The sequence below is a fragment of the Alexandromys fortis genome, unplaced genomic scaffold (assembly GCF_014885135.2).
Source record: "Alexandromys fortis isolate MF-2015 unplaced genomic scaffold, M_Fortis_MF-2015_v1.1 scaffold_14, whole genome shotgun sequence".
In the NCBI taxonomy this organism is placed as follows: Eukaryota; Metazoa; Chordata; class Mammalia; order Rodentia; family Cricetidae; genus Alexandromys; species Alexandromys fortis.
This window is the reverse complement of record NW_026067910.1, coordinates 5,610,602-5,624,900: the sequence shown is the minus strand read 5'-3', so window position 1 is coordinate 5,624,900 and position 14,299 is coordinate 5,610,602. Positions and strand designations below refer to the sequence as shown.

The following is a 14,299-nucleotide window of genomic DNA, read 5'->3' as shown; positions in this document are numbered from 1 at the left end:
TACTATTTTAGTGTTAGAAAACATGGGTTTATTTTCGTGTTAGAAAATTGGTCCATCGGGTACACACCCTCACTTATTTGAATGGATATTGAACTATTATTCTTCAGCTAGAGAAGGGAATTCAAAGGTTGTGTGTACATCTAAACCTCCTGTCTATCTCCAGCACCAGGGTTAGTAGATCACACACACAACTATCATTTTTAAGACAGCAGATTGACTATTGTTTAAGGATGGTCAGGATTGCAATAGTAGAGGCGACACAGTGGGGGGGGGCTGTTGTGACTGGTTGTCAGAGCTACTTGTCATTCTGATATGTTCTTGTGTAGCTCAGAATCTTGGGGGCCTTTCCACTTCTTGTGGTCCTTTTCTGGTTCACTGCTCTCATTATCCATCCCTTCCCTCCTTCCAGTCTTTACTCATTTGTTACAATGTTAAGCCTTTCTAGACTGCACTTATTTAAAACTGCAAGTGCGTGCATATGTTCTAAACACACAGAAGCCCACACAGAGACTGAGAATGTATGTATACTAATAACTGTGTATAGATGTTATATTTTACCTGTTATTTATACTTCTTATAGGTTGCAGTCTAACAATTGTTGCAATTGAAGGGAGTAAAGGGCAGACATTATGTTTACTATTATTTGGTCCCAGATGTCCTTCCCAAGAAATGCAGAGACTCCAAAAGGAAGACATAGAGGCTGGTAGTCTCAGCCAGCTAAGGAAATCTGTGGGGAAATCTTAAACATAAGCAGTACCAGATAGTAGCAGTAGAGGGCGGTCTTTCACCAGAGGAGAAAGTTGTAAGTATTTTGGTATCAGGTCTGATTGCTTAAAATTTATTCTCTCTCTTTAGCTCCTCACAACCCATTCTGTTTTATGAAATGGCAAATACATTTGGCTTTGATATCACTGGATTTCTGGAATGGCCATTTTTAAATTTAGATAGTACCTAAATGTCTTTCAGTTGCTTAATTCATTTTCATAAAATATTTAAGTTCGTAGTTTTAATTTTTGATGTCAGGTGAGTGATCAGTAACAATAATGTTATGAAAACAATGTGTAACTAACTCAGGTGGTCTTACTGTTTATCACACTAGATCAGGAGCTATATCTTATCCTTCGACCTTCTGAGTATACTCAGTTCTAGAATAACTCTTGTCTTTATCATTTATAAATAAGTGATGAGTTCCAAATTACTGAAGAATTTCCAGGCATTAGAAAATCTCCCCTGAGGTTGTAAGCTGCAGCCGCATTAGCACACTAAACCTGATAATGTATGAGATGCCAGAATCTTAAGATTTATTTTTTAATTTTATTTTTAATTGCATGTATTTGTGTATGTCTGAGTGTGGGATTGTATATAGAGTGCAACACTCATGGAAGCCAGAAGAGGGCATAGATCTCATGGAGCTGGAGTAGCAGGTGGTTTGTGAGCTGCTGGATGTGGGTCCTGGGAAATTCATTTGGGCCTCCTGCAAGAGCACTGTGTCCTCATAACCATTGAGCACATCTGCAGCCCTGGTGTGGGAATTCTACGAGAAAATTAAAAAGAGTACTTATTTGAGAACTTCATATTTGTTTCCCTCTAAAGACGAGACAGAATACTTGTGAGGGACGTGGGAAAGAACAGGTTCAAGGGAAAGGAGTCAGATTTAAAACAGAAGCTGGCTAATCTCAGCTTCTTAACTGGAGATAGAAAGACAAAGATTATTTGCTAGGTTACTCAATTTAAGTATGCTTTAAAAAGATTTCTTTGCAATGTCTTTAATTCCCAATCATAAACTTATTTTTAATCCTATTACTAGTTTGATCAGATAAATGTAGAGTTCATTTTAATTCTTGTTATTGGTTATGATGCTTGCTTTCCAGTGCACAGTAACTTTTGAGAGTACAAATTAGGTGTTGCCGTGGGCTCCAGTTGAACAACATGTTAACTGTTTTTCTGTGAATATATTTTAAGTAACTGTTTATTTAAGACTTGTCTAGATAAAGCTCTTGTTAGTTGAAAGAATAAATACTTTCGAATTAAGGCTAGTTAAAAACGTATTAGATATGTACATAACAGTCTTTAGTCATATCCTCAATTAAAAAGAAAAGAAAAAGTTTTAAAAAAGGATCCTATTTTTATATTTGTGTGTGTGTGTGTGTGTGTGTGTGTGTGTGTGTGTGTACCTGTGGGAAAACCACGTAAGTGTTATACCAGAACATGGCATCAGAAGGCATCAGATGATGGCATTAGAGCCACCATACTAGAGTTGTGGATGGTCATGAGCCGCCCAGTGTGGGTGTTCGGAACTGAGCTTTCATCTTTTGTAAGAACTGCATAACCAACCAACAAGCCATTTTTTTTTTAGTAACCCATTTTCACTTATAATTTTTTTTAACCTTTGAGACAAGGTTTCATGTGACCCAGGCTGGTCTTGAGTTCACTGTGTAGCCTAGGTTAACTATGAACTCCTCATTCTCTTACCTCAACCTCATGGATTGCTGGCATTTAATATTGTGCTTAGCTTCTTTTCACATCTTCATAATAGTTGCTAATTTACCTCACTACATTCTTAGATTTTATTTGGTTATTCCAGTACTCTGAATTTTATTTAACCTAATTTGTTTCGTTTAGCTTAGTTTAATACACTTTAGTTTGTAAACCAATTTTGAAGCAACACAAATGATGAAAGTTTCCTTTTTACTTTTAGTATTTTATTAACTCTGAGAATTTTATATATGTATACAATGTATTTTGACCATGTTTTCCTCCTCTATTCCCATTAACTTCTCCCAGATCATTTCAAATCAAGTCTTCATCATGAGCTTTATTTATTTTTTTCCCATAATTAACAGAGTCCAATTTTGCTCTCATATATTCCTGGGTATGAGACCAGCCATTGGAGCATGGTCAACTTACCAAGGGCCACACCCATACTGACTCTTCCTATTCCCCAAGTCAGATGTCAGTAGCTCCTCAGCCAGGAGTGGTACGGCTGGAATACTAACTCATAATAAATACAGGTTTTGTTATTGTTGTTGTTGTTGTTGAGACAGGTCCTACTCTACAGTTTTGGTTGTCCTGGAACTCACTATGTAGACCACTCTGGCCTCGAACTCACAGAGATCCACCTGCTTTTGCCTCCTGGGTGGCGAGATTATTTGCTCATAGCTCTGTCTTTCTTTTCACATCTTTTTTGGTCCCCTGTTGTTTTTCAAACTCCCTCTTATCTATATCATTGTGAGTCAGCATTTTTACATTTGACAGAGTCCATTGGTGAATAACATTTTGTTTTATTCTATTTTGCCTTTATCTAGAACTTTCTTCATGAATTGACTTGTAAAATAAGTATTACTAATTTTTTAAGTTTTAGATCATAATTTTCCATTAGGATTTTTTATTGTTATATTGGAAAAAAATCCACGTTTTATTTTCTACATTGAAATAATAAAATAAAGGGTTGACACAATGGCTCAGCTGTCAAAGATACTTGCTGCCAAGCCTGACAAACTCTAACTTCAGGAACCACCTGAACTGACCTCTGACCTCTATAGCATGCACACACATGCACAGATAAAGTAATAAATGTAATTTAAAAATGATAACATAGTATATGTAATTAATTTCTAGGTTATAATTCATAGCCTGTTTTCTTCTTAATTCTTTTACAAGGCCAGGAAACAGTCCTCTCAAGTGTTTATAGTGGAGGATATTCCTTGAATGAAATATTTCAGTGATTTTATTCTTATCTGTTTTTCTGATGTTGAACTCTGGTACAGTTGAAGAATTTGATTTCACTTAAGTCCTTGATATAACATTTAAGTTATAAGTGCCTGTGAAGTTATCCTTCTTAGTACGTCATTGTATGTAATTAGTTGAATTAAACACTTTTTTTTGCATTGTTGATTTTTATTTCTTGTCCATGTCTCACAATCTTGTTTCTTACTTTACAAGCTAATAGATTGGGCCATAACTTGCATGAGTTACTCTTAGTACTTAACATCTATTAATACATTTAACTTTCAAACATTTGCTTAAGGCAAGCACTATTTAACCCCATGAACCCAGATGCCTGAGAAATTAGTGATTAGACCAAGAATATTACAACGTGGAGACCACTGCAGTTCACTGTATTTTCCACTGTTGTGTCAATCAGGCCTTTATTGCTGTGACAAACACACAAGCCCATTCAAAGGAAGAAGATTTCCTTTGCTTCAAGGTTTCAGTGTTGGGTGGCCTTACTCTGTGGTGAGACAACACCATGGCTGTAGTCTGCTGTGGTTCTAGAGCAGAACCACTACCTCACTGTGGCCAGAAAGCAGAGTTGAGGCAAGAAGAGGCCAGGAACAAGCTATACCCTATATGACATAGATATTCAATAGGGATATCAGATAATCCACAAATGACTGATCCACTGATAAGGTCAGAGTCCTTCTGGTCCAATTGACTCAGTAACTCCATCTACCAGTTGAGTCCACACTTTGAACACATGAGGTGGTGTTTTAGGGGGTAAATTTTCAGGGGACAGGCTGATCTTTTGTTATCATAAAATGAGTACCTCCTCGATGTGTAGTGAGCACCTTAATATGTAACAAGCTTCAAAAACAAGGTTTTTCTTGTTAAATATTTCCACTAACCCTCCATCTCTGACAAAAGCCTGTGTAAAGTGGCCTGTAGGAGAAATGTTAGATTCTGGTCAGACAACTTTTGTATGTGTGTGTACATGAGAATCTTCTTATTTTTCCCAATAAACAAAAGAATTGTTGAAAGACTTAGAAATTCACAGAAACTGTGAATAACTTAGAAAAATGTCTTAGAACCAAATCAATTATAGGCTACAGTATGGTGTCCATTATTAAAGCAGGAACAATCAAGTTAGAATTGTAGGATGTTGAAATTTCAGATTAAAAAGAGAACACATCTGTTTGGCATAGATCAAAAGTCCCCAAAGGGAATGGATACTGAACAATTTAAAAATGTGCTTATTTAAAAAACAAAACAAAATCCTGTGTGAAATTTTCTATCATGAATTTCAGTCCTCCAGTCTCCCAATGAGTCTTCCTATCTTAATCTGTATTCAACCTTGAAGCCAAATGGCATAGCTCAGAGGGGCATCTAAGCCTGTCTTGAGGTATGGGTGTGAATATTTGCAGTGAGTATAGAAGATAATGCCTGGAGCTTTCCAGATGACCCTCTCCCACACCTCATATTTATGGTCTGAAGACTGACACCCTACAAAGACTTCTATACCTACCAGGATCAGTCAAATCTCCCTCCTTGTTCAGGTGTGTATAATAACACTGTCTCCTGCTTTGACTGTATTCAAAATCTCTGCCTCCCTGTTCAAGTGTGTACCATAAAGCCACTGAGATTCTGTGTTGCTGATGTTTCTCCATCAGAGAGCCCAGTTTCCCTGATACCAGTTTTTCTGTGTGTCTGTGTGTTTGTCTTTTCTTTTTCCCCTCACCCCTGTCATATTAACCTTAATAGCCCTGGCACCAGCCTTCCACACTATCCAGCCTCTGCTTGACTCTGCAGGTCAACAATCAACCCTCTCCTCAACATACCTTTCACTGGAAGTTGTATTCACCTTAAAATTCCTTCCAAAATGCTGCCCCTACTGCTGGACACCCTTGTGATGTAGGAAGTCCTTCTGTATATGTGTTGATTTTATTGGTTAATGAATAACAAATCTGTTCTAGGCCTGTGATAGGACAGAATAGAGCTAGGCAGGTAAAACTAAAATGAATGAGGGGAGAAAGAGGCAGAGTCAAATAGACAGCATGTAGCCCCAGAACCTTGCCAGTAAGCCACAGTCACTTGGCAATACATTCAAGGTATCTTGTCTTCAAAATTTGTTTCTAAGAATATGTTGCTTTGGAGAAAGTTCTTTTGTTTCCACAGAGAATGAGAACCTATGGATTCCTTCCAGCCTAATTTAGTTTGATGGACGAAGAATCCTGAAAGGTAGCCATGAACATACCCCCAAATATTTATTTTTGCTCTTGATTATGGTATTGTGTTTATTCAGCTCATTTAAAAATGTAATGTGTAACTAAGAAACAAAGGTTAATTGATAGTTATCTATCATAGTCAATGTTGTAGTGATTTTAGTTAGGTTTTCTAGATATAGAGAGATATATTTCAGTTAGATAGGTATTATTCAAATCTTTCAAAAACTAACAGAATATGGCATTTCAACATTTTAAAAACTTAGGACTTTTTATGACAGGCAGCACCAAGTTACTTCAAGAGGATAACGGGCACCAAAGAGGCTCCTTATGACATGAGTTAGCCATTTGGATATCAAACTGTTCTTGACTAGATTGCTTAAGGCTATTCTGTATAAACTTGACATACAGGACCCCCAGGACTTGACTGCTGAACTTGTGTAAAGGTGAGATGATCCTTCGGGGTTCCTGTTTCATGAAAGAGTCTGCTAGACATTCTGTAGGACACAGAAAAAAAGTGACTGAAAAATTGATAATATGGGGGCAACTGTCTTTGAAATGTCCTGCTTCATGAAAAAGTCTGCCAGATACTAGGGTCCAATACGCTGAAGATGGGTGCTACATTGTTACAAAAGAACTTTGGGTAACTGTCCAGGCAGTGAAATATCTCTGTCAATTCAAAAGTTTGGAAGTTGCTTACAATGCACTTTCTGTTTACCTAGGTAATATTATATCCTTCTGGGGTCTTTGATGGAAATGGAGAATAGATAGTTATAGTTTTCCTTAGTTATATAGAAGATAAAGTAAATATAAATATTATAACTGTAATTCTTCCTTGATACCTGCTTTATTATATGTAATTTTATTATGTTAAAGTTAAAACCTTACTTTTTATTTGGACAGATAGGGGAGATGATGTAAGAAGTCCTTCTGCTTATGTGACATCAGGAGCTTGGGTGCAATCTAGGGCAGTTAGTGTCAAAGGGTTGAGGTCTGTTTGGGCCATGTAGATCTGAGCATCCTGTGCTGCCTTTCAGGGCCATGTTGTCTCTGAGCCTAGACTGTTGCTAGGGGCCATGTCTGGGTCCAGGACCCTGCCATGGCTGCCATTGTGTTGATGTCCATGATTCCTTTTACCAACAAAAGCAGTGAGGATAGGGCTGCACAGAATTGTTGGTCCTTCCTTTTTGTTTAAACAGAAAAGGGAAATGATGTGGGAAGTCCTTCTCTCTATGTGTTGCTTTTTTTGGTTTATGAATAAGAAACAGCTTTAGACCTATATAGAGGAACAGAGATAGGCAGGGAAAAATAAGCAGAATTCTGGGAGAAAGGAGGTCGAGTCAGAGAGAAGCAATGGAGCTCCACTGAGACAGATAAGTCAGAACTTTAGCTGGTAAGCCACAGCCACATGGTGAGGCACGGATTACTGGTGATGGGTTAAGTTAATATGTAAAAGTTATCTAGTTAGAAGCTAGAGCTAATGGGACAAGCAGTGATTTAATTAATATGGTTTCTGTGTGATTATTTCAGTTCTGGGCAGCTGGGACAGATAAGCAACTTTCTCATCTAACAAACTGGTACCAACGTGATGGACTAAATCCATGTAAAACCTGAGAAAGTTTAAAAAGTTATCCGAGACACAAAAGAACAGAGTTAAGCATGGTTTGGTAGCAGAAATTTGTTGGCTGGGCTCTGTTTGCTGGAAACAAGGCACAGAACTTTTAAGAGAGGTTTTCTTGATTCAGCCATAGCAGGAAAAAAGCCACACCATTTTGAAATGCCTGCATTCTGGGCCATGCTGCAAGGGCAAACTCTGACTGTTTCAAGCAGGAGTTTAGCCACAGAGTATTTGATTGGGGTGTGTGAGCAGCGTGCTGTGGCTTCTTTGATGGCAACTTGGACCCATGTGTGCCTGCAAGTGGGGTGTGTGTGTGACTCTCAGAGACAGCGAGCAGCTCTGCCATGCTGGACTGTGTAGTGCAAGCAGGAAATGCTGTATTTCCCCTAGCAATAACACAGCTTAAATTTTTAAGAAGTGCTTAGCATTTTAAGTAGCATTTCCAGGCACTAAAGAATTACTGATATACAAATTCAGATGAAAATGAACACTAAATGTAAATAGGCTTTAGAGAGAGAGAAGAAAAAGAGTATAGAGAGTTATAAAATGAATAAGGGCAGTTAAAAAAGAAATAAATGGTTTAAAATAAGTTAAAGTCTTTAAAGAGACAGAGTAAGGATGTAAAATTCACAGTGACTCTGGATTATGTATATTATTGTGATTTTTTTTGAAGTTTTTGACTGTGAAGGAGCTAAGTACAGGGAGAAATTTCATTATATGGACACTAGGCTAAACCAGCATGTATATTATAAAGGTATCTTGACTCTAGAATTTGGGTCTAAGGATATGCTGCTTTGGAAAAGAGGTTCTTTTGTCTCCACAGAGGATAAGAACCTGTAGATTGCTTCCAGACTAATATGGCTTGATTAACCAAGACCCCCTCAAAGGTCACTGTGAATACACCCTCCAAAATACTTCACCCAATAAATACAAAGCAGTTTGGAGAGAAATAACTATACCTATATTCCCAAATATTGTCTATAAAGGTTTGTTTACATTTAAGGGGGGATATGCTATAGAGATGGATACTTGGCATTGGTTTGGATCTTGTCTATTGATACAAATTTAGGTCAATTCTGTTATATATGTATATTTCTGCTCTTTTGATTAAGGTATTGTATTTGTTCAGCTCATTTAAAAAATAAGTGTAATATATAATTAAGAAATAGAGGTTAATAGATAATCATCTATAATAATCACACTTGTAGTCATGTTAGTTAGATTTTCTATATGTACAGAGATGTATTTCAAATACGCATTATTCGAACCTTCCAAAGAATACAGAATATGGCATTTAAAATGTTTTAAGAACTTAGGATTTTTCATGACAGTGAGACATGTCTGCTCCTGGCAGCACCTGTTACTTCAAGAGGAAGATGGATATTGAAGTCTCCTTCTTGAGTTTGCTAACCATTCGGGCAAGAAACTGTTTGCTTAGACTGCTTAACTGGACATGCAGGACCCACAGAGAAATGACTGCGAAACTTACCTAAAGGTGAAACAATCCTTCAGTGTTCCTGCTTCATGAAAGAGTCTGCCAAACATTGTGCAGGACACAGAAGAAAATGACTAACAAACTAATATTCCAATATAGGTGGAACTGTCATTGAAACTTCCCACTTCATGGAAAAGTCTGCCTGATGCTATAGGTCTGTGTGCTGAAGATGGATGCCCCAATGGTATAAAAAACTTTGTGTGACTGTACAGGTAGAAGATGTCTCTGTCAATTCTAAAGTTTTAAAAGTTGCTTACAATGAACTTATTGTTTACTTAGGTAATATTCTATTCTTCTAAAGTCTTTGATGGAATTGAAGAATAGATAGTAATAATATAGTTTTTCTTAGTTGTGATAAGAGATAAAGTAGATATAAATATTGTAACTATAATTTTTGTTTGATACCTGTTTTGTTATATTTAATTGTGCTATATTAAAGTTAGTCTTCCTTTTTTATTTAAACAGAAAAGGGGAGATGATGTGGGATTTCTATCTGTATGCTGTGAATACCATTAGTTAATAAAAGACTACTTTGAGCCCATAGCAGAGAAGGGTTTTAAGAGCTGGGTAGGGTAGATAAAACTGGATGCTGGGAGAAAAAGGCAGAGTCAGAGAGAAGTCATGGAGCCACTGCCAGAGATAGACGTGCTGAAAGTTTGCTGGTAGGCCATGACCTTGTAGTGATGCACAGATTAATGGAGATGGGTTAAATTAATATGTAAGAGTTAGCCAATAAGAAGCTAGAGCTAATGGGCCCAGCAGTGATTTAAGTAATATAGTTTCTGTGTGATTATTTCAGTTCTGGGTGGCTGGGACAAATAAGCAGCTCCCTTCTTACTATACCCCTCATTGACTGTACCAGTCTGGATAGCAGGCCCTAGTCCTCCTTAGAGCAGCACAGGATTTGTCCCTGCTCATGCAGGCTTGGGTGAGCAGACCCTGAAACCCTTTGCCCCTTGTTCCTTACCTATCAATACAGACCTTAGCTATGATTAGACATGGATTTAGACAGAGTTCTTTGTAGCAGCTGTAGCTCAGATGTCACCATGATTCTGGTTGGCAATGCATGTCACTTAAATGGTATGGACACAATAGAAGCATGGCTCTTGTATCCCCTTATGTCTGCAGGTGTTAGCCCAGATCCTGGGCTTTCACACTTAAACCAACATACATATGTCTAATCTTTGATTTTTATATCTTTACTGTAAAATGAAATCCATTATATTATTTTTAAAAGGCATGTATGTTTTTATATGATATCTCTCTTTATTCCACATAGTACATTTGAATGAGTATATTGATTTTGAAAGCAATCAATTAAAGTTAATTATAAGAGTAATTGGATTTTTAGTGTTTATTCTATCCTAAATTAATTATAGGTAAAAAAATGTTAACTATCGAAGAATCTCTGAAGACTATAAGCCATTTTTTATGTTTTCTGTTAAAGCATTTCGTAAAAGATACCAATTCTAGTAGCTACTTTTGAAATCAATAATATGGCCAGCAAGCAAAGCTTAAGTTAATTTTCTCATTCAAGAATTATGCTTTATATTCATAGTTAAATGAGAGGAAGAAATTATTTTTAATATTTAAGTATGGCCTTTGGTTAGTACATTTTTATATGATTAATTCAAATGGTAATTAAAATTCTACTCCTCATTTATATCCCAGATGAACTTTAAGGGAATGTTTTTCATGTTCCTGTTGAATATTCTGTCAAATCTTTCATTCTGATCCACAGTCAAGTGATGCTTCCAGTCTCCAATGGTTCCTAATGGGAGAAGCACAGAATAGCACCTATATAAGTAGCAGTATCGGGACGCAGTCCACCCAACTCACTCTACTCCAGCTCACACTGTACATCACTCTCAGGAAGGTTAGGTTGGCTATCTCTCCTCTCATCACAGAAGAAACTTCCCTGTAACAACATAATAAATAGGTATCACTAGCTACTACCACTGAGTTGTAGACAATTTTTCGAAAGAAAAAAAATTTTAAAAGTTTAAAAAAAAATTAGAATTTTAAAGGTACATTTTACTATGTGCCAATCATTATACTAAGAAAACACTTAGACTTCAAGCACAGTATATTTCAAACACAGTCTTTTGAGGTATAAGCTGTTTGGTTCTTCCTTTTTAAACAGAAAAAAATGAAACCCAGAGGTTTTTAGCAAATTAGGTCAAGGCTACATAGATCTTCAGAGTGTTTACTGTTGTGGTTTTACTGTGTAGGAATTTGAAATGATCACTACACTAGTTAAAATGAAAACAGCCATTTAGGTTCCTTAGCTGTCCGAGAGGATGATAGTATTATTTGCATTTGGAATGGATGGCTGGCTATCATGTGATGTGGAAGGGTCTTCTTTTTTTGACGATTTCATTGGTTAATAAAGAAACTGCCTTGGCCCATTTGATAGGCCAGCTCTTAGGGTGGAGTAGACAGAACAGAATGCTGGGAGGAAGTGAGGCAATCGCCATGCCTCTCCTCTCTGGGTCAGACGCGATGAAGCTCCAGCCCAAGACAGACATAGGCTAGAATCTTCCTGGTAAGCCAAACCTCATCGTGCTACACAGATGATTAGAATTGGGTTAGTCAAGATGTGAGAGTTAGCCAAGAAGAGGCTGAAACTAATGGGCCAGGCAGTGTTTTAAAGAATACAATTTGTATGTTGTTATTTCAGGTGTAAAGCTAGCCATGTGGGAGCTGGGCAGGACAAAAAACAGGCCTGCTCGTCTGCTTCTACAATCATGGGTAATGCATTAAGGCTTGCTGATGAATGAGATATGAGAATCTATGTTAAGTGGCAGAAGAGACAAAATAAAGGAGTTCTTGAAAAATATAAAAACCCAGAAAAATTTAAATATAAGCTAACTCTCATAGCAATGATAAGTTAAAAAGATACCAAGAGGGAGATATTCATTCTTACCCATATCTCTAGGCATGTAATGAGATCATAATAAGTTTATTGCCTGTTTACTTTATTTAATTCATGTCAGATAAAGTTATTAAGACATCACTCTAAATTTTATGATGAAAAAAATCTCACACATGAGGAAGCAGTATTTTAAATTATGTTTTCGATATAAGCAGACAGTAAGTTTACTTGTTCAGTATCCTAGGAAAATAGTAAATATATTGTTCTTGTCTAAGGAGTGCATCATCATGACTGTAATCCTAGTTTTCAGGGAGCATATGCAGTAGAGGCAGGAGGATTATGAATTTAAGGTAGCTGTGGTTGCTCAGACTACACTGAGAAATACACATTCTCTCTCTCTCTTAGAAACATACACACACAAACACACACACACACAGACCCAACAAAACAAAACATAAAACCAAAATAAAGCAAAAAACAAACAAAATAACAACATCAAGAAAACAATAGCACAATATCACTAGAGTTTTCTAACACATCTATTGCCTAGAACAAGCCTGCTGACATCTTTTAAAAATTGAGTTGTATTGCCTAAAACGTAGGAAACTCATATTTATTTAGTAAACGAAATTGTCAGATTTTTAACTAAAACTACTAAAGACACTTCAGTTTCTCTGTTTTCTAAAATGCTTGATGCTTCCAAATGTCATTATCACCTGGAGAAATACTTTAAAAACATATTATTTCTCCAAAGTACTCTAGGAAAACTCGACGTCTTTTTTTGTTTTTGCCTATACAGACTAGTAAATTTTACCTTTGCGGAGGAATGTTCCCTGATCATTTCTTGTCCCAATTTCCTTTTTTATAATATCTTCATAATTTGCTCGTGGGTCAGATTTCATGTTATGAAATGTAGCTTGTCTCACAACAGCATCCACATCTTCTTTACTCAGTTCTTTCTCTAGAAAACTGCAGATTTTAAGCACTGAGCCCCTGAGGTCCTGAAAATGTCATGGGTTAAGAAGTTACTGACCTTATAATGGGGGTGTGAGTTACAGCCCAGTGTGTAACATGAACAGGTAGGATTTACTTTTGGAATGCAAAGATTGTTCAACACATGAAAACATCATAGAAACAGGGTGAAGAAAAACTAAAATTATTATTTATTGTCATTGATACAGAATAAACCGTTAATAAAACACAGCTCTTTTGAGACTCTTTCACCTATGATGGCCTGGAATTCAGTATGTAGTCTACGCTACTCTCAAAATTAGGCATGGTCTTCCTTTTGTAGCGTCCCATGGGCTGGGATTAGAGGTAGCAGCTACTACACCTGCCTCAATATCATTGTAAAATAAAAGCATCAGCAAATGAGCAGAACAACTCAATTACCTCCATTCAAATCACTGTGAATTCAATGTTTTGGCTAGAAACATATTTAGTCTAGAAGAATATGATCATTTTCACCTGATGTCTGCAATCAGTTAAATGCTACTACTTTCATTTAACAAACTACTGGGAAATAATATGTAGATAATTTAGTCAAGAAGGAGAAACATAGCATCTAAAATTACAGGCAAAGAAGTAAAACTTTCTCTGTAAAATGGATGGCAGTATGATCTCATATGTAATACAAAAACAACGGAAAGCAAAGAATCTGCTAGAACAGTGAGATTTAACAAAGCTGTGAGATATAAATCAAATCAACACACAAATATTACTTGAAATTATAAATACTAGTGATGAGTAATGCTAAAATAAGATAAAAATACATGAACTTTGAAATGATAGGATTAAAAAAACTTAAAAATAAATGGAGAAAAGGTTAGAGACAGGTCCATTGAAACCAACAGATCACCGATGAAAGAATAAGAAACAGAAACAAACAGAACAGCATTCTACACTCATGAACTGGAGGACAGTTATTTATTTGTTTTTTTTTTATTTTTATTTTTTTTTGGCACTAAAATTTCTCTGAGTTTTGGAGCCTGTTCTCGATCTCATTCTGTAGACCAGGCTGGCCTTGAACTCACAGAGATACCTCACCTCTGCCTTTTGAGTGCTGGGATTAAAGTGTGTGCCTGCCACGTCCACAGCAGTGACTGCCGTGTAGTGACAAAATGCCTCTGCGCTGGCTTTTGCCTGCTGAAGGATTGGGGTTAGAGCTTCTTGGAGCGAAGCCCCAGGTGGTCCCCCTGGCAATCAGCAGTCCAGAGAGGACCTGATGCCCTAGGCAGATCTCATATCTGGAGATGGCCCTGAGAGCGAGCCCTCCTAACACCTTGCCTGATCTTTCTCTGTATTTCTCAATTTTCCTGTTTGCAGCTGACCGCTTACCAAGAGATCAAAGTACGTCCTTGGCTCGGCTCCAC

At 36.9% G+C, this 14,299-nt stretch overlaps 1 protein-coding gene, 1 long non-coding RNA gene and 1 pseudogene across 2 annotated transcripts in view; 1 reads left to right on the top strand and 2 right to left on the bottom strand.

Annotated features, from left to right (window-relative positions):
* The window catches only part of LOC126499024 (amine sulfotransferase-like), a 279,216-nt pseudogene that overhangs the window by 37,251 nt on the left and 227,666 nt on the right, over positions 1-14,299 (bottom strand).
* Positions 1-14,299, top strand: part of LOC126499026 (uncharacterized) — a 135,103-nt gene that overhangs the window by 33,515 nt on the left and 87,289 nt on the right. The window lies entirely within an intron of this gene.
* The window catches only part of LOC126499022 (amine sulfotransferase-like), a 26,878-nt gene continuing 22,875 nt past the window's right edge, over positions 10,297-14,299 (bottom strand). Inside the window, exons 6-7 of the mRNA XM_050138006.1 lie at positions 12,742-12,928; positions 10,297-10,823 (exon numbers count right to left, since the gene is read on the bottom strand). Of these exons, the coding sequence (XP_049993963.1) occupies positions 10,702-10,823; positions 12,742-12,928 (309 nt within the window). The 3' untranslated portion in view covers positions 10,297-10,701. The remainder of the gene's footprint in view (positions 10,824-12,741; positions 12,929-14,299) is intronic.